At 38.6% G+C, this 26,676-nt stretch overlaps 1 protein-coding gene and 1 pseudogene across 5 annotated transcripts in view; both read left to right on the plus strand.

Moving 5' to 3' along the window:
* The window catches only part of CASK (calcium/calmodulin dependent serine protein kinase), a 385,638-nt gene that overhangs the window by 348,084 nt on the left and 10,878 nt on the right, over positions 1–26,676 (plus strand). For 3 of the 5 annotated variants that reach the window (XM_068962176.1, XM_068962175.1, XM_068962177.1), the window contains 6 exons: positions 255–290; positions 1,917–2,113; positions 13,288–13,403; positions 20,024–20,104; positions 20,206–20,286; positions 24,800–25,002. In XM_068962176.1, coding sequence (XP_068818277.1) covers positions 255–290; positions 1,917–2,113; positions 13,288–13,403; positions 20,024–20,104; positions 20,206–20,286; positions 24,800–25,002 — 714 coding nt within the window. The remainder of the gene's footprint in view (positions 1–254; positions 291–1,916; positions 2,114–13,287; positions 13,404–20,023; positions 20,105–20,205; positions 20,287–24,799; positions 25,003–26,676) is intronic. The other 2 variants (XM_068962178.1, XM_068962179.1) reach the window with 1 other exon arrangement.
* LOC138070874 (large ribosomal subunit protein uL4 pseudogene) lies at positions 5,791–7,146 on the plus strand (annotated as a pseudogene).

Genomic DNA, 26,676 nt, shown 5'->3' on the forward strand with positions numbered 1-26,676 from the left:
TGAGTTGTTTCTTAAGAACACATTTCTCTCTGCTTAAATTTACCTGCTTTCTTCAGCTTGCTGCTAAATGGCCTGGGTTTGATTTTTCTTTTTTGATAACTCAACATTTCTGAGAAATGGAATAATGTATATTATCTCTTTACAACTTAAATCTAGCTCATTTTTTAACCATAATGTAACAGAACACACAAATTACCTTGTACTCTTTGAAAAGTAAATGAAAATTTTTCTCCTGGGTTGGCTTTATTCTACAGGACTTGCCATCAACTACCCAACCAAAAGGACGACAGGTGAATAGATATCCTCTATAGAAACTTCTCTAAACTGAGCTGCTAATAGCCAATCCTTTATTAACCCTTTCCATCCCATAATGTCTGCATTTTGGACCATAACATTTGAGCATTGAGAGCTTGTACCATTTCATTTTAACACATTACACATGACTAATTCTCTATAAGGACTTTTTCCCTAACATCTTTGTAGCTGTGATGGTTATTGTAATTTCAACCTGATCATTTTGTGTTGATGGTTAAGAATTCAGCCTTTGGGGATCTTATGGGCCTGCCTCTGGGGTGGAAATAAATTTTTAAAGGCTACAGAATTCTTTGAATTCTAAGAATAACTAAAATGTACATGCCAATGAACATTTTTAAGCAATAATTATCTGATATTTGAAGGTTTTTTTCTTAATTTGTATCTGCATGTGTATTTCTAAAAGCCATATACAGTGGGGAAGAAACAACAACAGAAAAATCCTGGCTTTACGTCCTAATCAAACATGAAAAGTTAAGTGCTGCCTGAGACAAGCAACTTTTATTTGCTGGCACTTTGAGTATAAATTTTAGGTGCAAATGCAGAGACTTATAACTTTTATAGGCTGGATTTCTGAAAAGAAACAAACAGAATAATAACACAATAGTTGCAAACCCTTCAGGTTGGTTTTACAGTGACTTTAATATTAATATTCAAATGAAATTTCAAGATAGAAAATTTATGGAATTTTTCTTGAAATGTGCTCTTAAAAGTAATCAAATTGGGAGTTAAGATTTGCATAAACTAGCACCTGATAGAAATCACTCAAATGATGCAATACTGAATATCTAGCACCTTGCTTTACATTATTTAGAAATCCAGTAATTCATAAAATGGTGCCATGTGATAACCCCTTGTATGCTAATCTGTTTCCTTTTATATTTACTAGTTACATTTACATATCATAAAACTCAGAGCCTTGAACTATCCACCTCCTGAAGCTCTGTGCAGATTTTAAGTGTTACATTGGCAAACGTAGTACTTAAATTCATTTTTCTTCTCGAAGAAGAATAAAATGCGAATATAAAGTAGAAATGCTATTTGCAAAATTAAACTACCTTTAAATGCTTTTCTAAAATGTTTGAGTTACAGTTAAGTTTATCAGCAGTGTGTAGACGCACTGCCAGTTGTCATGAAGGCATTTTATAGCACGTTACCAACACTGAGTTCTTGCTAGTTTCGTATCATGCTGCTTTAGGGTTAAAACCTTCCCTGAATGCTTGTGGTTATGGCTTAAAGCCTGCCACGTGATCATGACAACTTACCCATAATATCAATTACATATATGCAGATTTTCAAACGGTAAGCATATTTCACTATAATTTTAAGCCTATTCTGTTATAGTAAAAGCAGAAATTAAGTCTTTATTGAACAAATATCTTAAGTGTTCTATCCAAATAAAAAGAGCAGAGATTTGTAACTGTACACATCAAAAATAGTACAATGTTCTAGTGGTAGCAGTTTTTTGTGTTGTATTTCCATGCATCATATTTGTGTTCACCATCTAATGTCCTGTTCGTATTGTAGTGTTAGTCCATGGTTAGAGCTGACTGTTTTCTTTCATATCACCATGGCGTTTTTTCTTACCAACTCTTGTTTTATAGATCTATGTAAGAGCACAGTTTGAATATGATCCAGCTAAGGATGACCTCATCCCCTGCAAAGAAGCTGGCATTCGATTCAGAGTTGGTGACATTATCCAGATTATTAGTAAGGACGATCACAATTGGTGGCAGGGTAAACTGGAAAACTCCAAAAATGGAACGGCAGGTCTCATTCCTTCTCCAGAACTTCAGGAATGGTATGTCTGTGTTGTGTTGTTTTGGTTTCTTATATAAACGAAGCCTGGCAAGCCATTTTTCACCTTTATATTTTGCTGTTTTATAGGGTAAAACCTGTTTAATATATTCTTTACTCTATTAGCCAAACGCAATTCAAGTAAGTCTGCCGAGAGTTCTCAGTTGTCAGCCCCATGTGAGCTCCTATTTACAGAGTCAGGTCTTTGTTTCACACAGAAGGAGATGAAGGTCTAGAGAGAGGCCGAGTCGGGTCATAGTCACATCGTGATCTCTTAGCAGAGCCCTCTACGCCTGTATGCTGTTTCCAGCCTTATAGAATTGCATTTTTTTTAATGTACCCTCTCTTTGCCCCTCCACATGCCCTCACCAACCCCATTCCACTCCACCACCAGTGAAAAACTCAGATGCCAGGATTCACTGTCACTCCAGGTATTTAAAGTGTTTCACTGTTAGAAAGGAGACAGAAGCTTCGTTCTTTACCCTGCCAGGTCTTTAAAAATGTGTGTCTGTTAGAAAGTTTAAGCTTTGAAAGCAGGTTAAAATCAGGCAGTTTTCAGACATGTTTTTAACTGAGAGGAGTCAGGGATTACTGTATATTTTGGTAAAATCTATTTCTGTTATTAATGTTATAATTTGTTGTTTTTTGAAAAATGCTGATAGTTTTACCTTTGTCTGTACTTTGGCAATATATATCAGAAATCTAGTGCCAAAGAGATATCTTCAAAAGAAAGAGATCTGCATGTCCAAAATACTTATTTGAACCTAACTAAAAGAGATTAAAGGCATCAAGTTCATAGACGCATAGTTTTTTTCACCCAGTTTTTTACTAATTAAAAGGATTTTTCAGTTACTCTCTTTTGCTTGATCACTTCTTTCAGCTATTCCAGTGTTCCCAAAAATACTTTTAAATTTAGCACGTTGGAGCTAAGAACTTCAGATGCCATCATTTTATACTAGGAAACATAGGCCCACATAGCAGAAGTAGAAGCCTTCCCTCTGATGCCGTCTTTGGGTCTGATCTTCAAAAAACAATTTAAGCATTAGTGAGAGGAAGGTGATGTCTAAGTCCTTTTGCTAGTGATGTTATTATGTTAGCACTGATATTTACATTTTACAAAATGTGTTCTTGAATGTTGCCATATATGAATGAGTGTCTCTTGAAAATATTTATGTAGATTCTAGACCTCTTCTCCCTGGTCAGATCATTTGTATAAATTATATCTCATCAATACCTATAACTCTTAAGTCCCCTGGGGGAAGCCTGAGAAATGACAGTGGAAAAGCAGATTTGCTTCCCATTTCCTATAATGGTAGACTAGATTGTCTGGACCAATCCTCCTGGTGGAAAAAAATGAACAGTGCTACAGAAAATATGTTTTTGAAAATTACCTTAAAAGCACTGAGTACCTGAAAAGATATTGGGAAACTCAGTGACCAGTTTTTATATGAAAGCTATTAATCAGAGCAGTAAAAATGAGAGTTCCAAATTGGTCCACTTTGCCATGAGGGCATTTCTATTACTAAGAACTCCTCTGCGAGAGGACCAAGGTTAAGACCCAGTAAGGCCTGTGTAAGTAGTAGAATCAGTTAGGAGACCCATCCCACACTGTCAGGACTGCAAAAAGCTATACCCCTAGGTTAAGAACAAACTAATAAGCATTCCTTACTTCCCTTCCACACCAGGGGACTGTAGAGAAGGATGCCTTGTCAGTGAGCAGAGCAAAAGGAAAACAAAGTTCCCCTGAAAACATTGTGGCCACTGGTCTACCCCAAATGAATTTGCACCCAGGTACACATAGCCTGGGACAGCCAGGGAAAGTCCAGCTATGCACTTGGTGTGAGGTTTCTTGTTTACTAATACTTCCATATATCTGTTATAATCAGTAATATGCTTCTATGAAGACCTATAAGACCTTCTGGAACTCACACCAAAAAAAAAAAAAAAAGATGTCCTTGTCATCATAGAGGAATGGAATACAAAAGTAGGAAGTCAAGAGAAACCTGGAGTAACAGGCAAGTTTGGCCTTGGAGTGCAAAATGAAGCAGGGCAAAGGCTAACAGAGTTTTGCCAAGAGAATGCACTGGTCATAGCAAACACCCTCTTCTATGACACAAGAGATGTCTCTACACATGGACATCACCAGATGGTCAATACAGAAATCAGATTGATTGATTATATTCTTTGCAGCCAAAGATGGAGAAGCTCTATACAGTTGGCAAAAACAAGACCAGGAGCTGACTATGGCTTAGATCATGAACTCCTTACTGCAAAATTCAGACTTAAATGGAAGAACATAGGGAAAACCACTAGGCTATTCAGGTATGACCTAAATCAAATCCCTTACAATTATACAGTGTAAGTGACAAATAGATTCAAGGGATTAGATCTGATAGAGTACCTGAAGAACTATGGACAGAGGTTCGTAACATTGTCCAGCAGGCGGTGATCAAAACCATCCCCAAGAAAAATGCAAAAAGGTTGTCTGAGGAGGCCTTACAGATAGTTGAGACAAGAAGAGAAGCAAAAGGCTAGGAGAAAAGGAAAGATATACCCATTTGAATGCAAAGTTCCAAAGAATAGCAAGGAGAGATAAGAAAGCCTTCCTCAGTGATCAATGCAAAGAAATAGAGGAAAACAATAGAATGGGAAAGACTAGAGATCTCTTCAAGAAAATTAGAGATACCAAGGGAACATTTCATGCAAAGATGGGCTCAATAAAGGACAGAAATGGTAAGGACCTAACAGAAGAAGATATTAAGAAGAGGTGGCAAGAATACACAGAAGAACTGTACAAAAAAGATCTTCACGACCCAGATAATCATGATGGTGTGATCACTCACCTAGAGCCAGACATCCTGGAATGTGAATTCAAGAGGACCTTAGGAAGCATCACTAAGAACAAAGCTAGTGGAGGTGATGGAATTCCAGCTGAGTTATTTCAAATCCTAAAAGATGATGCTTTTAAAGTGCTGCACTCAATATGCCAGCACATTTGGAAAACTCAGCAGTGGCCACAGAACTGGAAAAGGTCCATTTTCATTCCAGTCCCAAAGAATGCTCAAACTACCACACAAATGGACTCATTTCACATGCTAGCAAGGTAATACTCAAAATCCTTCAAGCTATGCTTCAACAGTATGTGAACCGAAAACTTCCAGATGTACAAGCTGGATTTAGAAAAGGCAGAGGAACCAGAAATCAAATTGCCAACATCCATTGGATCATAGAAAAAGCAAGAGAATTCCAGAAAAACATCGACTTCTGCTTTACTGACTATCCTAAAGCCTTTGACTGTGTAGATCACAACAAGCTGGAAAATGGGAATACCAGACCACCTTACCTGCCTCCTGAGAGATCTATGTGTAGGTCAGGAACCAACAGTTAGAACTGGACATGGAACAACAGACTGGTTCCAATTCAGGAAAGGCAGTACGTCAAGGTGGTATATTGTCACCCTGGCTATTTAACTTATATGCAGAGTACATCATGTTAAATACCGGGCTGGATGAAGCACAAACTGGGATTAAGATTGCTGGGAGAAATATCAATAACTTCAGATATGCAGATGACACCACCCTTATGACAGAAAGCAAAGAAGAACTAAAGAGCCTCATGATGAAGGTGAAAGAGGAGAGTAAAAAAGCTAGCTTACTTTTCCTGTGGGAGCCGCCAGGGTGAGAGGAGCGTGGCCTTCTCCTCTCCCCGCCATGGCGTGTGCTCGTCCTCTGATATCAGTGTACTCCGAAAAGGGGGAGTCATCTGGCAAAAATGTCACTTTGCCTGCTGTGTTCAAGGCTCCCATTCGACCCGATATTGTTAACTTTGTTCACACCAACTTGCGCAAAAACAACAGACAGCCCTATGCTGTCAGTGAATTAGCAGGTCATCAAACCAGTGCTGAGTCTTGGGGTACCAGCAGAGCTGTGGCTCGAATTCCCAGGGTTCGAGGTGGCGGGACTCACCGTTCCGGTCAGGGTGCTTTTGGAAATATGTGTCGTGGGGGCCGCATGTTTGCACCAACGAAGACCTGGCAACGTTGGGACCGCAGAGTGAATACAACGCAGAAGCGATATGCCATCTGCTCTGCACTGGCTGCCTCAGCCTTACCGGCGCTGGTCATGTCTAAAGGTCATCATAAAGAGGAAGTTCCTGAACTTCCTTTGGTGGTGGAAGATAAAGTTGAAGGCTACAAGAAGACCAAGGAGGCTGTTTTGCTTCTGAAGAAACTTAAGCCCTGGAATGATATCAAAAAGGTCTACGCCTCTCAGCGAATGAGAGCCGGCAAAGGCAAAATGAGAAATCGGTGCCGCATCCAGCGCAGGGGACCCTGCATCATCTATAATGAGGACAATGGGATCATCAAGGCCTTCAGAAACATCCCTGGTAATGGAATTACTCTGCTTAACGTAAGCAAGCTGAACATTTTGAAACTTGCTCCTGGTGGTCACGTGGGACGTTTCTGCATTTGGACTGAAAGTGCTTTCCGAAAGTTAGATGAGCTATATGGCACTTGGCGTAAAGCAGCCTCCCTCAAGAGTAACTACAACCTCCCCATGCACAAGATGCTCAATACAGACCTTAGCAGAATCTTGAAAAGCCCAGAAATCCAAAGAGCACTCCGAGCACCACGCAAGAAGATTCATCGCAGAGTCCTGAAGAAGAATCCACTGAAAAACCTGAGAATCATGTTGAAGCTTAACCCGTACACAAAGACCATGCGCCGGAACACCATTCTTCTGCAGGCCAAGAATCACAAAATCTGCATGGATAGGATAAGGCAGCAGCAGCACTAGAAGCCAAATCAGATCAGAAGGGGGTTCAGGGCAAGAAGCCTGTGGTGGGAAACAAAGAAAAGAAGGCTGTTGGTGATAAGAAGCTGAAGAAGCCTGTGGTGGGAAAAAAGGCTGCAGGGAGCAAGAAACCAGCAGCTGAAAAGAAGCCCACAGAAAAGAAACCCACCTCAGAGGAAAAGAAGGCTGCTGCATAAACTTAAATTTGTTTATTCCATAAATGCCAAATAATTTTGGACAGCTAATTTTGAATAAAGACCTGAACAAAGAGGTAATGAGGAACATGAAAAAAAAAAAAGCTAGCTTAAAACTCAACATTAAAAAATGAAGATCATGGCATCCAATCCCATCACTTCATGGCAAATAGATGGGGAAACAATGGAAACAGTGAGAGAGTTTATTTTCTTGCGCTCCAGAATCACTGTGGATGGTGACTACAGCCTTGAAAATTAAGACACTTGCTCCTTAGAAGAAAAGCAATGACAAACCTAGACAGCGTATTAAAAAGCAGAGACATTACTTTGCCCACAAAGGTCCATATAGACAAAGCTATGGTTTTTCCAGTAGTCATGTATGGATGTGTGAGCTGGACAATAAAAAAGGCTGAGCACAGAAGAATTGATGCCTTCAAACTGTGGTGCTGGAGAATACTCCTGAGAGCCCCTTGGACAGCAAGGAGATCAAACCAGTCAATCCTAAAGAAAATCAACCCTGAATATTCATTGGAAGGACTGATGCTGAAGCTCCAATACTTTGGCCACCTGATGTAAAGAGCCAACTCATTGGAAAAGACCCTGATGCTGGGAAGCATTGAAGGCAGAAGGAGACGGGGACGACAGAGGATGAGATGGCTGGATAGCATCACTGACTCAATGGACATGAGTTTGAGCCAACTCCAGGAGATAGTGAAGGACAGGGAAGCCTGGCATGCTGCAGTCCATGGGGTTGCAAAGAGTCAGACATAAATGAGTGACTGAACAACAATGCTTAAAAAATATCTTCAGAGTATGTGGGGAGGGATGAATGTCATAACAGATTCGAAATAGAACCTAAAGGAATTTCCAAAGACAAAAAAAATGCACTAACAAAAACTTAGTGGCCACATACCTATTACAATTTTTTTTTAATTTTTAAATTAAATTTCTAAACATTTTTTAATGTTTTCATCAACAGGTCAATGGAAAAACAAATTATGGCATATCCATACAATAGGATGCAGTTAAAGGAATTATTGGTAACACACAACAATATGAGTGAAACTCCAAACCACTAGGCTGGGTTTCCAGGCAAAACAGAGAACATACTATATAATTCCCTTATATAAAACTCTAGAAAATCAAAACTAACCTTTAGTTCCTGGGGATCTGTAGGAGGAAGGAGGACTTACAGAAGGGCATAAGATAAGTCCTTGGATGATGAAAATATTTGTTATTTTGATTATGATGATAGTTTCATGGGATGTATAATATTTCAAAACTGAAATTTTATACTTTATATATTATGTTCAGTTTACTGCAGAAAAACAGCTCAGTAAAGTTGCAGAGACTATAGAGGAAGAAAGAAATTCTAACTAGAATAATGAGGAAGAGGCCCACTGGGCAGTATGTTCCTTGAGATGTTGAGTAGGACTTTGGAGGTATAAGAAGAGATTCCCAGCTGAGGGGAAAAAGAATTCCTTGTTGAAAAAGTGAATTGGTCTCTAGAATGTCATATGGTAGACATGTAATGCTAATGAGAAAGATTTGAAACAATACTATCAGCCAAACCCAGAAGCTTTGTTTAGATGTATTGCTAGCAAATCAAATTTTTCACATTCTCCAGATGAGAAATCAGTTTTTTTGAACCCGAATACCTTACCTTCTTTATCCGTGGTAAATTTCATCTTGCTTGACAAGGCCCGTCAGTCTAATCCTTGGATATGATTTGAGTCCCTGAATGTGTCATCCCTTCCCTTGCCTACTAGATCCTCATCCAAGTCAGCAATAAATGTTAAACCTGTGTTTGAAATTTCCTCCATGTTGACCTAAATTCTAACAGTTTTCTTGCACTTACAGAGCTAAAAGAAATAACATTCATTTCCTGAGTGCCTGGTAAAAATCAGTTTCATTCCTCTCTCGTTACACCACATATGACCACACCACAAATTTTTACTGGGAACTTTTTTTAAGCTTAAAATCATTTCTTGTAAGATACTCTGTACACTATAACATAAGCTTCACAAGGTCAGGATTTTTTTTATTTTGGTCTCTTAACCTTTCAAAAATGCCTGAGTTCTGTTTAGGTTTCCAAAGAGCATATGCCTCACAGAAGCTGTAGTTATGACTAACAGCACATATTGGCTTGCACTGGAAGAATTCCCAAAGGTTTCATCAGCCTCCTCTGTATGCCACTTAGGTAATGTATGGAGATTGACGTTGGTACTGTTGCTGAGAGACAGTTCACATTATTTCCCAATAAATCTCTTTCTCCTAACCAAAAATAAATATAAATAAAGCCCTCAATGAGCAAGAGAAAGAATGAGACATGGAGGAAAGACTCTTCAAGAAAGTAGAAGAGAATGCTTCCTGACTCATTTCAGGTCCCCAGTGTTACCCTGATACCAAAATTCAATAAATTTTGAATATGTTAAATACCCATATCCCTCATGAACACAGATGCAAAATATTAACAAACTGAATCTAGCAATATACAAAAAGAATAATACATCTTGACCCAGTAGAGTTTGTACTGGGAATGCACAGCTGGTTCAACATTTGAAAACCGATCCACCATATTAACAGATTAAAGAAGAAAAATCCACAAAGTCATCATCATTAGATGCAGGAAAAACATTTGTTAAAATCCAAAATCTATTCATAATTAAAACTCTCACAGACTGTGAAATTGAAGGGAACTTCCTTAACCTGATTGAGAGCATCTACAATACACCTATAGCAAACATAATTGGAAAGAAAAAACAAAATTACAGGTGACAGGATTCTGTGTAGAAATTCAAAGAAATCTACTAATATATATAAACAATTATGATTAATATGAGAGTTTAGCAAGATGGCTGATATAAAAATCAGTGTACAAAATCAATTATATTTCTATTTATCAGTAAAAAAATAGAAAGTAATTTTTAAAAATACCCTGTATAACACCATAATACTATAAAGTACTCTTGCAAAAGAAAAATAAAGCTCAAGTTTGATTAGACCTCTATATCTAATTAGTTGTTTGCATTGCTTCTCGGCCTTTTGGCTAAGATCGAGTGTAATTAGTTGTTTGCGAGAAATACAAAAGACAGAGGGACTTACTAAAGACACCACAGGGGTGAAATTAGAAACTATAGGACAGACAACCAGTTTCTGCAACAAATAAATTGCAAGAAGAAAAGGAGGAGCGGGGAGAAGGGGAAACCTATAGGTTTAAAGGGAATTTAAGAATATTTAAGGAGGAAATAATACAAAGTTGGATTTTTTTTTTTTTCAAAATAATCTTAGGGTACATGCTCAATCGCTGAGTCATGTCCAACTCTTTGTGACCCCATGGACTGTAGCCCACCAAGCTCCTCTGTCCATGAGATTTTCCAGGCAAGAATCCTGGAGTGTGTTGTCATTTCCTTCTCCAGGGGATCTTCCCAACCCAGGGATGAAACCAGTGTCTCCTGCGTTGTCAGGCGGATTATTTACCACTGCACCACCTGGGAAGCCTAATTTTAGGGTGGGTAGGTTGTAAATAACACAAAATAACCTGTGAGTTAATAAATGTTGAAACTGAGTTGTAGGTATTTGAGGTTCGTTACACAGTATTATTGTATATGTTTGAATTTTAAAACCATTTATAAAATCTTTTCAAATCAATAACCTAGGAACAAATCTAGTAAAGTTATTCAAGACATTTAGAGGATAAATTATAAAACTTATTGACACATTAAAGAAGATCTAAATAAAAGAAGACATACTAATTTAGGGACTAGAAGACTTAATATTGCAAAGATATCTATTCCTCCCAAATTGATTAATTGGGAGGAATTCATTCCCAATTCATTCCCAACCATTTTGAAATTGACAAGCTAATTTTAAAATTTTCATGAAAATGCACAGAACTGGAAATAGTCAAGATGCTCTTCTAGAAGAATAGAGAGAGAGGACTTGCCTCAATGATACCAAGACTTACTATAAAGCTTTGGTAGTTAAGATAATAAGGTATAGGCTTAGAGATGCTCAAATAGGCCAACTGAAGAGACCCCCTAAACACTCTCATACATAGTCACTAGTGAGGAATGAATAGACTTTTCCATAAGTTATGCTGGGATGATTGGGTATCCATTGAGGGGGGTCAGGAAATGAGAGAAATTGACCCCTAACTTCATACCATATACAAAAACCAGCCCTGGTGTATTAAAAACCAAAACATGAAAGACAGAATTATAAACTCTTGAGAAGGTAATACTGGAGAATATCTTTAGGGACAAGGAAGGATTTCCTTAAAAAGATATCAAAAATATTTCCCATAAATGAAAATATTGCTAGATTTGACTAAAAACTAATAAGTTGTCTTTATCAAGTACTATAAAAAGATTAGAAAGGCAAGCCACAGAGTGGAAGAAGATACCTGCATCATATATAACTAACAAAAGTATAATATTCAGGCCATATAAAGACTTCCTACAAATCAAAGAGGAAAAGACAACTGGCTAAGAAAGTAGTCCTTGAACAGGCACTTTACCAAAGAAGAAATCCAATAGCCAATAAGCATATGAAAGGGTGCTCGATCTCATTAATGATCAGTGAAATACAAAAACAGTGTTACTTCACTGCTTATCCACCATGATGGATAAAATTACAGACTGGTAACACCGAGTAATGACATGGGAGTGGAACAATAGGAACTCTACACTGCTGGTGGGAGAATAACAAGGCAGTACAACTTCCTTAGAAAACAACTCACTATTTCAATGGCATTCTATGGCATTCTGATAGTGTTTTTGAGTTCTCCTTATATGTGGTTCACTCAGGGACCCCCACATTGGCCCACAAGCAAAGTCATTATGTAAGCAAAACCTTCTGTGGCAATATCCTGAAAGATAAGTACTTGCTTAGACTGAACCTAAGAGAGCAACTTATTAACAACATTTATGCATATGTTTCCAATGTTGAATGCTGTAATCATGTAGAACAAAATTACGATTTTTCTGAATGTAATCCTAACTGAGTTCAATCGTAGTTTTTTTCCCTACCTAGAATCTCCATGTTGTAATAGTAGTACCATTTATTAGGCAACTACTGTGCCTGCTACTGTGATAGAGATATTATTTACATTTTTTGTTAAAGTTGTTTCCAACAGTCATCCAAGAGATAGAAAGATTAACTGAATATATGTAAATTTCCTAGAAAAACTCCTAACACGAAATTGATAAAAGCTAATAATTGAGAGAGCAAGGATTCAAATCAGACTTTTCTCAACTCAAAATCCCACACTCATTGCACTGTATTTCATGACTATATGTTTACTTCTCTTCTGTGTCATCAGTTATATGTAAATGTCCAAGTGACAACGTTATTTTGTTAGAAACCTGCGTTTTTTAAACATTTCTAGGATTCTAGTTAAGGAACTTACCAAAACAATGTACCACCTAAGAGCATGGGCTCTGGTGCCAAACTGTCCTCATGCTCCCACTTATTTAGCTGTTTGATTGGGACAGATTAGGGGCTTCCCAGGTGATGCAGTGGTAAAGAATCTGCCTGACAATGCAGGAGACGCAAGAAATGTGGGTTCAATCCTTTGGGTCAGGAAGATCCCCTAGAGTAGGAAAATGGCAACCCAGTCCAGTATTCTTGCCTGGAGAATCCCACGAACAGAGGAGCCTGGTAGGCTACAGCCCATGGGGTTGCAAAGAGTTGGACACAACTGAGCACACACACAGGACAAATTAATTAACCTCTCAGTCCTTTGATCCCCTCATCTGTAAAACAGACATAATTTCACATGTTGCTAGAAAGAGTAAATGAATTAATATATGTAAATTTTCCAGAAAAGTACCTAACACTAAATTGATAAAAGCTAATAATTGAGAGAGCCAGGATTCCAATCAGACTTGTCTCAACTCAAAATCCCACACTCATTGCACTGTATTTCATGACTATTATGTTTACTTCTCATCTGTGTCATCAGTTACATGTATATGTTCAAGTGATAGAATGTTATTTTGTTAGAAACCTGCATTTTTAAAAAAACATTTCTGGGAAATTTTCAAGGAACAAACCTTTACTGAATAATTTGAAGCATTTCTGAGGAGTTTGTTCATGCAATTCATTCTTCAAATGACTGGTTTTTCTCTCTTATCAGCATAAAACTATACATTTGTGGGTTTTTTTTTCCCCCTTTCTTTGTGTGCTAGGCGAGTCGCTTGCATTGCCATGGAGAAGACCAAACAGGAGCAGCAGGCCAGCTGCACTTGGTTTGGCAAGAAAAAGAAGCAGTACAAAGATAAATATTTGGCAAAGCACAATGCAGGTAGGGAAAAGTACGACTTATTAAGATGGGTTAAACATCTCAAAGACCAAAGTAGATGTCACACCTCAATTCCGTCTTCAGAGTTCTCTATCCAAAAATGTCACCACATGAGATCTTTCATCAGCTTACAAAACTTTTAAGAAACCCCTCCCTTCAATTATTATGTTGCTTATATTTGCCAGATATTTTACAGAGCTCTACTTTATAGGAAGAAAATGCTATTTGGAAACAGAACTCTCTGGAACTCAGAGAACCCAGTACATAAAGTCCTGCCCTGAGAAATGAGGGATTGAGGGCTCCTGGATTCTTGCCTCTTGCTGAGATTGGTTTTGAGCAAATACCCTCACCCCTGGCTCCTCTCTGGCCCTAAGATATAGCCCTGTGACACATTCCTAAGGGCAAATGTGCACTCTTAACAGAGCTGTGATTGATTTGAAAGAGCACAAATGGCGTTGGTTCCTGTCACTAGTCTTCTTCCTTCGCGGTACTTCCTAGCTCCTGAAAGACCAAGAACGTTGTCTTGGCCTGCCCTTCATGGTATATTTGTCTGTTTTGAAGCTTGCATTCAACTTAAGTCAAAATAGTCACTCATTTGCTAAGAACTGACATGAATACAAAAAAGCCATGCTCTGTCAATGCAGTAAAATTCCCAGAAGACTCACAGGATGTAACTTAAGTTAAAGAAACTGCATGATGGTATAGAGTGGGATTTACTTACTTTTAATACCTTCTTAATATGACTCCTTTTATAAGGAACTTTTTCTGAGGAATTGCAAGCCCCAGCATGGGCATTAGGCTAGTTCCCAAGGTTTCAGAAATAACTCTAACATCAAATATATGGCAAAAGAAAAAAAATCAAGTGAATGCAATCATGGATACCCAATTTGATGGTATAATATTTCTGACAAATATGAAATGCTTTTCCCTCTGTAGAATGTTTTATTAGCATTTACCAGGAAAAAATATTTTGAAACTCTGAATGATTCATTTCTTGATCTGAGAGTAAAAGTAAACACTTTGAAGTACTGTTTAATGTGGAATGAATGTGAGTGACCACATGGCTTAATTTTAAATGGTTCAGTTAAATAAGGAATGTTTCCCATCATATTTTTATTCCAATAAAATGGATCATCTCTGGTTAAGCACCACTATAGAAGACTGGTCTAATAATGGCATTTTTGTTTTATAAAGGGAAGAAATATTTAAAGTAGATTAGTTAAATATAAGTAGTTAAAACTAATTGTAAATGCTTGAGTAATACTATTTGAAGAAATTCACTGTAGTATCAGCAGAATGTTGTTAAACACAAAATCTCAGTGGTTATTGCCAAGTCTCCATAATCACCTTGATTTCCATCAGCTTCTAACAGGTTCAAAAGGTCTGTTGATATGACATATATGTGTATCACCTTGTAATTTTTACATAGATGGCATTAAAATTAATTTAAACCTAGAAAAGCAAAGAAATGGCCAATAAGGCTGTTAATCCATCCTTAGCTTTTTATACTGTACTGATAGAGGGCATGTAGACATGAGTATTCAGTTTGCCAGTACTCTTTAATTCAAGTCTGAGGAAAAATAAGAAGTCAGTTGAAAAACTAGAATCTCTAAAGTCTGACAAAGAATCCATTGAACAGTTCACTTAAGAATTTTACCAGAGAACCAGTATCCCATCTGGTGGTCAGTCCACTTTTTCCATTCTTTGACCACCAGGGCACCACTGATCTTCCATTGTTCCCGTTCTCTCTGATTCGTCATAGGTGGTACTTGCTGAGCCTGCAAACACACCTGTAAGCTTAATAGCCAGCCTGGGCTAGGACCAGGAGTTAGCACACCTGAGTAACCATTCAACTCAAGCAAATCAAAATTGCCTCAAAATGAGGAAATTGGGTTTTAGTCACTCAAGGGTATCTTTGCCAATTCTAAACTTCAGTGGATCTCAGGTTATTTCATCACTGGGCCTGACAAATGGGTATCATTTAATGAAGCCAAGTACTCAGTCGCTGTCCCTTAGCTGAGGGTTTAGCTCTGGTAAATGTTGCCCATTATATTGAAGGCTTTATCACCCCTGATAGAGAAGGCAGGAACCTCATAGAGATGGAATAGAGATGCTTTTTCTCTGTCATCTTTTAACACAACTCTCCTATCCAAAACCATGGATGTATCTAAGATCTTGTAAACTTAAAATTAAGAGGAGTAGCAAAGACCACCACCACTTTTTGTTACCTATAGCATATTCCTAAGCAGTGGTCTTCCTCATCAAGTCCTTTCTGCCCCTTCTCTTCAGCTTTCTTCCCCATCACAAACCAATTCTTGCCTTTTGTTAATCATAAAGACCAGAAGAACCATTTGCTTATTACCTTGACTTTATAAGAGACGAAACTGTCAGGAAGGAAAGTCAAGTATTTTATCAGCTGTTCTGCTTTTAGCTATGATGAAAGTTTACCCTAATACATGGTGTTGTTGACATAAAGAATTGCTCTAAAAGAGAGAAACACATACTGTTGACCTCCAATGGGAAAGCAAATGCTTTGAGTACTTGGAACTATCATATTTTTAAATACCAAGAACTAGACAAATGGGTTCATAGGCCACAAATGAAACTATATTCCTGAAAAGAGTTTTCTGTTTTATTCAAGAGTTGATTGTAAAATACAGTAGGGGATCTTCCTATAGTCCTCAGTAAAGTAAAATAAGGGCCATTGGGATTAACAAATACACACTACTACATATAAAATAGGTAACCGACAAGGACCTACTGTATAGCACAGGGAACTTAATATTTTGTAATAACCTCTAAGGGGAAAGAATCTAAAAAAGAATATATATATAAACTGAATCCCTTTGCTACAGCCTGAAACTAAAACATTGTTAGTCAGCTATACTTCAATTAAAAAAAGAAATGCAACTGATTTTTATACATTGAAAAATAATTTTAAAAAATAAGGGCCATATTTTTTTTTCCTTTCTTTGAGAATTCTGCAACTATTGATAGTAGGATCCAAACCTCATCATTATATTCTGAAGTTGTTTATATTTGTAGTAAAAATGAAAGACAAGAACTTTATTAAGACCTAGAACTGATGAAAATGATAAAATACTAGAATTAATTATTTCCATTTCTGTTACCTGGAAATTCCACATGTCTAGTTAAAGCATAATTCTAGTCAAACTGTTGCCTACTTCTCACTTTATATAGTGGGAGTCTATCAGCTGAATGTGACCCATAAACAAATATTGTTTTTTCCATACACACCTAGTGTTTAAAATAATCATCTGAAAATCAAATATTTAACATAAAATCTGGGTTTCTACTTTTCCTTGAAGGAACGGAGTGTGGTAACATGGGGCCCACTTTTTCCCTTAGCAACTCTAGGCTGTTGGGGTCCCTCTTGGATGGACACTCATTCTATAGGGTCCATTGTCTCCATGGCTCCATGCTTGCACGTGACCCATTCACGCAAACAAATTAGCTGCCTGGCCACTGCAGGCATTTGTGTGTGCACTCAGCCCCAGTGTTACCTGTGTGAAATTTCTCACCTAAGTGGAGGTTTAGTATTTGAAGATACTATGTGGCTTTTCCTACTAAGACAAGGAATAAATGTTAAATTTTTTTTTTATGGAAAAAGATTCTACTGGAGAATAGTTACCTAAATACTTACAGGTGTCTTGAATATTGAATAGTTTACAGAGAAGTCAGGACGATGTGCCAGACTGTATTTCTGAAGCCTTGGGAATAGATTTGATTATGTTGGGTTTTACAGCAAATACATTTTCTGTAACACATAAAAAAATTTTTGTCACAAATTTGACACAAAAAGCATTGTCGTGCTTCTAGAAGAACTATACTCTTTGAGGCATTGAGATTCCTCAGCCCTAGGACTTCCAAAATCAGTTTTGGAAGTTATTAATACAAACTTTTTTCTTAAAGTCTTCATTAATTCATTTTTTTTAATGGTAAAGCCCAGAGCAGTGGTATTTAAATATCCTGAGAAACCCCATTTATATATACAAATATGAACAAATCTATAGAGGATTTCTACAATACCATTCATAGGTGTGTTTAAATTATGCTTAATACCACAAATTAGTACTGTTGAATTTAAAAAGCTATTACTTTTGTTTTCTTTAATACCGAGAACTCTAAAGACAACTGAAAGTGGCCCTGTTGACAGTTTCTTTTAATAGTAAAAGTAATAGGTACACGTGATTAGAAAAGACACAAAATGAAAAGCAAAAGACTTCCACACCTACACTCCCTGAAAAAGGTTTCTTGTAATGATTTCCAGACAAAATTTGTATGCATTTGCTAGTATATAAAACCCACTGACTTATATATAAGGGTATTGTTGGATTTTTTTATTAAAATGAGTTTGTTTCTTAATGTGATTTATTTGCCTTGTGTTTAGAATATTGCATGGTAAAGTTTCTTTTGTGCATATTATACTTTTATTTTACTAATATATTAAAAGCCATATTTCAATGACCCCTGTACATTTTTCATGCTGTCTTACTCCCAATGGCCTCTGTGCATGTAAGTAACCTGTTGAGTGACTGTGCCTCTTTGTTTTTGACGATTTCCTCTCATCAAGTCCCTTTCTTTTAATCAGCAAACAGCTTAAAACCTTTAAAAGTTCAGTCTCTAAGTGTTCTCCTTATATTCCTTGTATGTCATACTTGAAAATATCCTCTTTTATTGTTTCTCCATCCTGTGGCCATGTGATGATTTTTCATTTAGACCAGAGTAACCTCTTCATGCTACTCATTTATGGTTAAGATACTGATGTGTAACATGTCTGTTCATTTGTTTGTCATGTTGATTGTTAATATCTAACTCATTCTTATGTGGTTGAAAAAAGATGACTTAATTCAGTAAGATTGAATAGAATCTATAGAGAGAAAGAGATGTATATACCATTCAGAAAAATAAGTGTCAACATCTTGCTCTTTTGTGAGATGCTTGATTATTTCTGGATACTAAAATATATCAGCTTGTTGATGGACCTCTTTCATAAGCATACTTTTCTTGATGGACATAGCACTCAGAGGGCAATAGGTATAAAGAGCAATGCCGTCTGCTCTCCTGCTTTTATTTTTACAACTCTTCGTCACCATTACCACTGCAGCATGACTAGCTAGCTCTGCCATGCAGAGAACCTCCTGTTCATTTCGATTTTGTGAATCTGCCATTCTAAACACAGAAAGCATTTTGTGGTTTTTAGCTGTTGCTAGAGAAATATGCTTTAAAGTCTTTTAGTCAACCTTTATGCAATCAAGTTATCAAAAGAAAACAAATGCACAAATACCCATTAACATGCACTAACCCTTATTTTTAACATTTGTATTTCTTTTTTAATATTTTGGGAATGATACTTATGTTTGTTTGTTTCTGATCTTTTGCATTCCAGAGTATCCTATTTTGCATTTTAAGGTTCTTTGCTACTAGGAAAATCATAAATGTTAAGGACTGAGCTGATATTCAAAAGCATTTGGCCATATTTCAGGGAGTAGATGCCTCTCTTAATGATTGACTGAAGCATTGTAGATTCCTCTATTACACATGGAATCAGTTTCATGGAATTTATTGCAACCCCTCTAAAATCCAGACCTTATTCAATATTATTTAAAAAAAAAAGAAAGAAAAGAAATTTCAGTGTGTGCCTGACAACATTTGGGTAATACCACATAGAAAAAAAATATTACAGGAACACAGATACATGATTTTAACCTTCTTGTGAGAATTTTCAAATGTGTGTGAGAATCGGACTATCTTAAACTTCAACAGGAACAGTCATCCTCTTGGGAAAGTTTTTGTAATAGTTTTATTAAGAATCAGGTTCAGAAAACTATTTTTAAAGCTTTTCTTCTCAGTTCAGACTGCTTCATGCTTCTTCCGGTTCTATCCATCCCAACTTACCATACACAGGCTGACAAAGTTAGGGGTCCAGTGAAGCATATTCCCCTACTTACACACCCAAGACTTTCCATTGAATGGATAGCTAGCTGGGTTACAATAAAACCTGTGAGATGCTCATTTCAAAGTTTATGAAATCATACTTACAGAACCTGACTTTGACAAAATCTAGCATGCTACCTTCAGCAACTCTGCTGAAAGAAAGAACCGTCAAGTTAAAGACCAGCTGTCCATGCATCTCTCATCCATCCCTAGAAATAATCTAGCTGGCCTCTTGGTTAATTCTAATTGCATTCATGCTATATTCATGTTGGTCACTGTCTGGAGACTTTTTCTTTTTAGTATTGCTGATTTTTTTTAATTGCAAAAATATGAACAGCATGTGGTTTGGAATGAACTCATACAATTTGTTGGATACTGCATGAAAAGATATGCAGTATCTTTTACAATTGGACTTATATGCATGTGCCCAACATGTCTTTGGATGCCCCTGGTTCTAAAGTGCATTTTCATGGGCGTAAAAGTGAAATCTTCTCCCAAAAGGTTATATGACTTAAATTACATATGAGCTATATATCATAAGTTGGATTCATATTTCTTAAGACATGGATTTACTATAATTTTGGTTTTGCCAGTAAAATTATAATTTATATACATGAACTATTCCTTCTGTAAATTTATATTCCTTCTAAATCTTTGCATTTTAGTGTTTGATCAATTAGATCTTGTTACATATGAAGAAGTAGTAAAACTGCCAGCATTCAAAAGGAAAACACTAGTCCTATTAGGTAAGTTTGACTGTATAAGTTGCTTTCTTATTTTCATCTTCAAAACATTTTACAGTTATTATTAACAATTATCAATTTTAACTTTTTAAAAAATGACATAGGTGCACATGGTGTTGGGAGAAGACACATAAAGAACACCCTCATCACAAAGCACCCAGACCGGTTTGCATACCCTATTCCACGTAAGCAATTAAGTATATTTTTCCTAGTATTTTTCTAATTTTGTAATTTACATATTTTTCTGATAACATAAGTAAGAACTGTTGATTATAGGAAATTTGGAAAATCCAGAAAAGAACAAAGAAGAAAATGAGTTAACAGTTAATCCCAACCCCACCCCACCCCCAATAGTTGTTTAGTCACTCAGTCAAGTCCGACTCTTTGTGAACCCATGGTGTAGCCTGCCAGACTCCTCTGTCCATGGGATTTCCCAGGCAGTTGGAGTAGGTTGGAGTGGGTTGCCATTTCCTCCTCAGGGGATCTTCCTGACCCAGGAATTGAACCCAAAGTCTCCTGCATTGACAGTCAGGTTCTTTACCACTGAGCCACCAGGGAAGTCCCACCACCACCCCCCAAATAATAGTGCCATCAATATTTTATTGAATATCCTTCCAGACTTCTCTTAGTGCAAACACATCATGTGTATATGGGTGTTATCACTGTTATAGTTTAACAAAATTGTGCTCGTCCAATCTGTTCGTAAACTAATTTTTCCAACAGTATGTCATAAATGTTACCCAGATGAATTATTTTTCAGAAAAATAGGTTTTAATGATAGTATAGTTTTCTTTGATATAACAATATTTTCCTTCAGTTCAGTTCAGTTCAGTCGCTCAGTCGTGTCCGACTCTGCGACCCCATGAATCGCAGCACGTCAGGCCTCCCTGTCCTACACCATCTCCCGGAGTTCACTCAGACTCACGTCCATCAAGTCCGTGATGCCATCCAGCCATCTCATCCTGGGTCGTCCCCTTCTCCTCCTGTCCCCAATCTCTCCCAGCGTCAGAGTCTTTTCCAATGAGTGAACTCTTCGCATGAGGTGGCCAAAGTACTGGAATTTCAGCTGTAGCATCATTCCTTCCAAAGAAATCCCAGGGCTGATCTCCTTCAGAATGGACTGGTTGAATCTCCTTGCAGTCCAAGGGACCCTCAAGAGTCTTCTCCAACACCACAGTTCAAAAGCATCAATTCTTCGGCACTCAGCCTTCTTCACAGTCCAACTCTCACATCCATACATGACCACAGGAAAAACCATAGCCTTAACTAGACGGACCTTAGTCAGCAAAGTAATGTCTCTGCTTTTGAATATACTATCTAGGTTGGTCATAACTTTTCTTCCAAGGAGTAAGCGTCTTTTAATTTCATGACTGCAGTCACCATCTGCAGTGATTTTGGAGCCCAAAAAAATAAAGTCTGACACTGTTTCCCCATCTATTTCCCATGAAGTGATGGGACCAGATGCCATGGTCTTAGTTTTCTGAATGTTGAGCTTTAAGCCAACTTTTTCACTCTCCTCTTTCACTTTCATCAAGAAGCTTTATAGCTCCTCTTCACTTTCTGCCATAAGGATGGTGTCATCTGCATATCTGAGGTTATTGATATTTCTCCCGGCAATCTTGATTCCAGCTTGTGTTTCTTCCAGTCCAGCGTTTCTCATGATGTACTCTGCATAGAAGTTAAATAAGCAGGGTGACAATATACAGCCTTGACGTACTCCTTTTCCTATTTGGAACCAGTCTGTTGTTCCATGTCAAGCTCTAACTGTTGCTTCCTGACCTGCATACAGGTTTCTCAAGAGGCAGGTCAGGTGGTCTGGTATTCCCTTCTCTTTCAGAATTTTCCACAGTTTATTGTGATCCACACAGTCAAAGGCTTTGGCATAATCAATAAAGCAGAAATAGATGTTTTTCTGGAACTCTCTTGCTTTTTCCATGATCCAGCGGATGTTGGCAATTTGATCTCTGGTTCCTCTGCCTTTTCTAAATCCAGCTTGAACATCAGGGAGTTCATGGTTCGTGTATTGCTGAAGCCTGGCTTGGAGAATTTTGAGCATTACTTTACTAGCGTGTGAGATGAGTGCAATTGTGCGGTAGTTTGAGCATTCTTTTGCATTGCCTCTCTTTGGGATTGGAATGAAAACTGACCTTTTCCAGTCCTGTGGCCACTGCTGAGTTTTCCAAACTTGTTGGCATATTGAGTGCAGCACTTTCATAGCATCATCTTTCAGGATTTGAAACAGCTCAACTGGAATTCCATCACCTCCACTAGCTTTGTTCATAGTGATGCTTTCTAAGGCCCACTTGACTTCACATTCCAAGATGTCTGGCTCTAGATTAGTGATCACATCATCATGATTATCTGGGTCGTGAAGATCTTTTTTGTACAGTTCTTCCGTGTATTCTTGCCACCTCTTCTTAATAGCTTCTGCTTCTGTTAGGTCCAGACCATTTCTGTCCTTTATCGAGCCCACAGTACCTAAATTGTTGACTTTTATCACTTTTAAAACACAATGGGCTATCCACTGCTTATTGTAAAGGATTTTAAATCTATAATATTTTTATTCTCCTGATTTTCTCTATCTTATCTTTAATCTCATGTCCTTTTTGCTTCCTCAATTACAAAATGAAGTAATTCCAGGAAGATGAAGAGGATTTGCAGTCATGTGAAGTACTTAGCAGATACTGGATAGATAATAGCCACCTTACTACTCTCACTTTATTATTATTGTTGTTGTTGTTTTTGTTGTTGTTATTATTACTATTCCAAAGTTTAAAATTTGAATCCCAAAAGCTTTCTCACAGTTAGAGCTTTGTTCAGAGTGGGAAGAGCTAAAGGAGAATGCATGATGATTGACTCCATCCTGCAGCGCCTTCCAATGCCATGTCAACACCACTGACTTTTCTCTACACCCCAGAGAGTTGTGAGGGTTCATCAGACCACTCTCATCCCAGAACCCTATCTGATTTACTAAAAAAAAAAAAAAAGAAAGAAAGAAATTAACCAAATATTCTTTCAGTTGGTACCACTTGAGTTTTCTAGTAAAATACTTCCAAATGTTATTTCAATTCTCCTTATGTCTAGACCATGAGTATAGCAAGCTTAGGTAACCTTTCTTCTTGATCACATAAGCAATTGAAATTCTATGTTATTAAATAGCCAATAAACTAGCTTGGTTTTAAAGTGTGCTTTGCTGACCCTAATCATGTCTACTTGCCATAATATTTGACCGTGGGTGTGTATATAGCACATAATCCAGCGTCAGTATAGTACACTGTTTCTTCAGTTTTGTGTGTGCCTGGAGAAAGGGTTCTTCTTTAAACATCCACATTCAATGTCCATGAGCACTTGGGAGTTGTACAGTCTAGTTGCAGCAGGAGATGGGGAACTCCCCCTGGGTTTGGACTCATGTACAACGAAGAGTTGCATAGGTTTGTCCCTGCTCAAAAAAGCAAAGAAGCAAAGGAGAAAGAAAACTAAACCTGTTGTTTCTGGCTTATCTAGAAAAACATTTCCTAAAGTGCATTTTGGAAAATGCTGGTCCTGTTAGTATCCCACAGAAGTAGGACTTATGGGCAGATATTTTAGTAAACAATGACTCAGGTCAGGGGTCAGCAGACCTTTTCTATAAAGGACTAGACAGCAAATATTTGAGATTTTGAAGGCCATGTGGTCTCTGACACAACTACTCAACTCCGCCATTGTGGCTTGAAAGCAATATGTAAACAAATGAGCATGGCTGTGTTCCAATAAAACTTTATTCACATGAACAGACAGCAGGCCATGTTTGGCCCACAAGCCATAGTTTGCCAATTCCTGGTTTAGGTCTTTCCTAACTATTATGGCCATGTCTGGCTAAGGTCATTATGTTTCCAATATCCCTTTAGCTGTATTCTAATAGTCTCCTTGTACATGATGCTGTAAACCAGCACTAATCAATAGAATGTTCTCTCGTGAGAGCATTCTATATCTGTCCTGTCCAATACAGTAGCCAATAGCCACATGTGGGTACTAAATCTCTGAAATGTGGCTAGTAAGACTGAGGAACTGAATTTTTAACTTTTTAAATTTTCATTTACTTAAATAACCATTTGGGGTTTTCCATTGTTTAATTCTCCTTTTTCCTTCTCTGAAGACCTAACTGCATAAAAGCATACAGTAAGTTAAGTTAATCCTGGGTCATTTAGTGTCTTGCTCCTGTCATTACCCTTGAAGGGATGAAATAGATCTCATCTAGACCTGGAAAGGTTCACCAAACCAAACAACTAACCAACTACTGTGTTCTGATGTCACATGAACAAATAGGACTTCTAGAACTGATTTCTACAAAGCTACTGGGGGTGGGAATAGAGCATGACATATGCTACAGGATCCATGGCTTTTAACAGAGAATGAGTTTGGGTAAGTCCACTGGGGGCTCCTCTCGTGGCTCAGCTGGTAAAGAATCTGCCTGCAATGCAGGAGACCTGGGTTCAATCCCTGGGTTGGGAAGATCCCCTGGAGAAAGGATAGGATATCCACTCCAGTATTCTTGCCTGGAGAATCCCAATGGACAGAGGAGCCTGACGGGCTACAGTCTATGGGGTCACAAAGAGTCGGACGTGACTGAGCAACTAAGCACAGCATAGCACAGGTCCATTGGGAGTATTGGCTCCTATGCTCAGCCTCTTAAACCTCTTTTGAACTGTGACTTTGCAGATACAACCAGACCTCCAAAGAAAGATGAAGAAAATGGAAAGAATTATTACTTTGTATCTCATGACCAAATGATGCAAGACATCTCTAATAACGAGTACCTGGAGTACGGCAGCCACGAGGATGCGATGTACGGGACAAAACTGGAGACCATCCGCAAGATCCACGAGCAAGGTCTGATTGCGATACTGGACGTGGAGCCTCAGGTAATGCCCGGCCACCCCTGGCATGTCGTCATCCTGCCTGCATGCTAAGCTCAGGTTCTGAAATCAAAAAGTGCCATCAGAACATCATGGGTCACATAATAATCTAATAGCAAGCTGCAGGGAAGTATCGGCAATGAAGGCACCATGAGTTAACCACCCAAAATGCAAACTAATCGTTGTGCTCAGAGCGCACACAGTGTATCTAAGAAAGAGAAACTGTTCTCTTATGAGATTCATTATGCTCAGGTGCTCACTAAGGTGCCTGATCAGGTCTGTGCCTGCCAGAAACCCTCCAGTAATCTGACTCAGGATGAGACTCTGGCACTTGGTTAAACACCGCAGCCACCTTTCCTCTCTTGGTACAGCTCACACTAGACCATCAGAGCCTCTGCCAGCATCTTAGGTTAATCACCAGCAAGAAATTCTGACCCTGGGCCCTGGATCTGATGTGCAGCCCTAGCTTTATGAGTGCAAGCACGAGCAAGCCCCAGGTTATGCCAGGTGGAGCAGGGGTACAGACCCGTGGTGGTTCTCAGCCTCCTCCACCTCTTTACTGAGGGACAGTGCCTGACCCTGACCTTAAACTTGAAGGCATATGGAGCACCTATAGAGGGCTCAGAGAGCTGGACTCAGAGACGATTAGATCTGCAGATGCATCCTGTGCTGGAAGAAATTGAAATTATTAAACTTGAAAAGGAAAAAGCACAAGGCCTTACATCAAAAATGCTCACAAGCTATTTTTCATCTGAGGACAAACTAACAAGTGGGACTCAAAGCCTAGTAGGAAGGATTTGGGAGTTGTAGACACCCGGGCAGGTTACAGGAGAGGCTTGTGGGTGCCCATGTGACTGCGGCCTGCCGTTTCTACGACTGACCTGTACAGAAAATCCCTTATCACTTATAAATAGAATCACTATACCACCTGCTGAAATGGTAGACCAGCTCTCCTCCAGCAGGCTTTGTTTCACCAGAAGGCTTACTTGGCTACCCCGGGGCAGGGAAGATCCCTGGTCAAGGGCCACTGTGTGAGACTTGGGCCCCTAACCATCCCCAAAGAGAGAATGGAACCAGCTTAACCAGGATTTATGTGACCTGGGGCCTGGCGGCTCAGTTACTTGGCCCCAAGATCCTAACCTCAGGGCCAGGGGGTTCAGCCATTTCCATGTCGCAGCACCTGATGGGGTTCTTGAACTTGGAATCTGTTTAAGGGGCTGGGGAGGAAAGCAACAGTAGGGTGAACGCTATACAGTGTACGTAACAATGAACTTGGACCTTTAGAGAACTAAATATATGATGTGTAATGTAGATTGATTTTTGTTTAACTACTGATCCCTCCTTACTAGGGATTGGAAAAATCTTCTGGCCAGGGGTGGCTAGAGGCAAAGTCTCAATCCTGGTCCTGGTCTTCGACACCCTGTCCTTGGGTTCCACACTGGTCTTCACCTGAACGTCGTTTTCTGCTGGTAGTAATGTCTCTAGCAGTATGCTGGCTGCAGGGCTCCTCAGACCCCCTCTGCGTTACCTCAGCCCACGTTCCAGGGCTTTCTGCCTCACCTGCTGCCGCTGCCGCCACCGCTATTGCTGTCGCTGCTACCGCTGCTCCCCTCCTGGCGCCCAGCTTCCCTATGCCCTCGCCCCTGCCCAGCCCTGCACTGCTCTGCACTGCTGAGCGGG

Source organism: Capricornis sumatraensis, chromosome X (genome assembly GCF_032405125.1).
Source record: "Capricornis sumatraensis isolate serow.1 chromosome X, serow.2, whole genome shotgun sequence".
In the NCBI taxonomy this organism is placed as follows: Eukaryota; Metazoa; Chordata; class Mammalia; order Artiodactyla; family Bovidae; genus Capricornis; species Capricornis sumatraensis.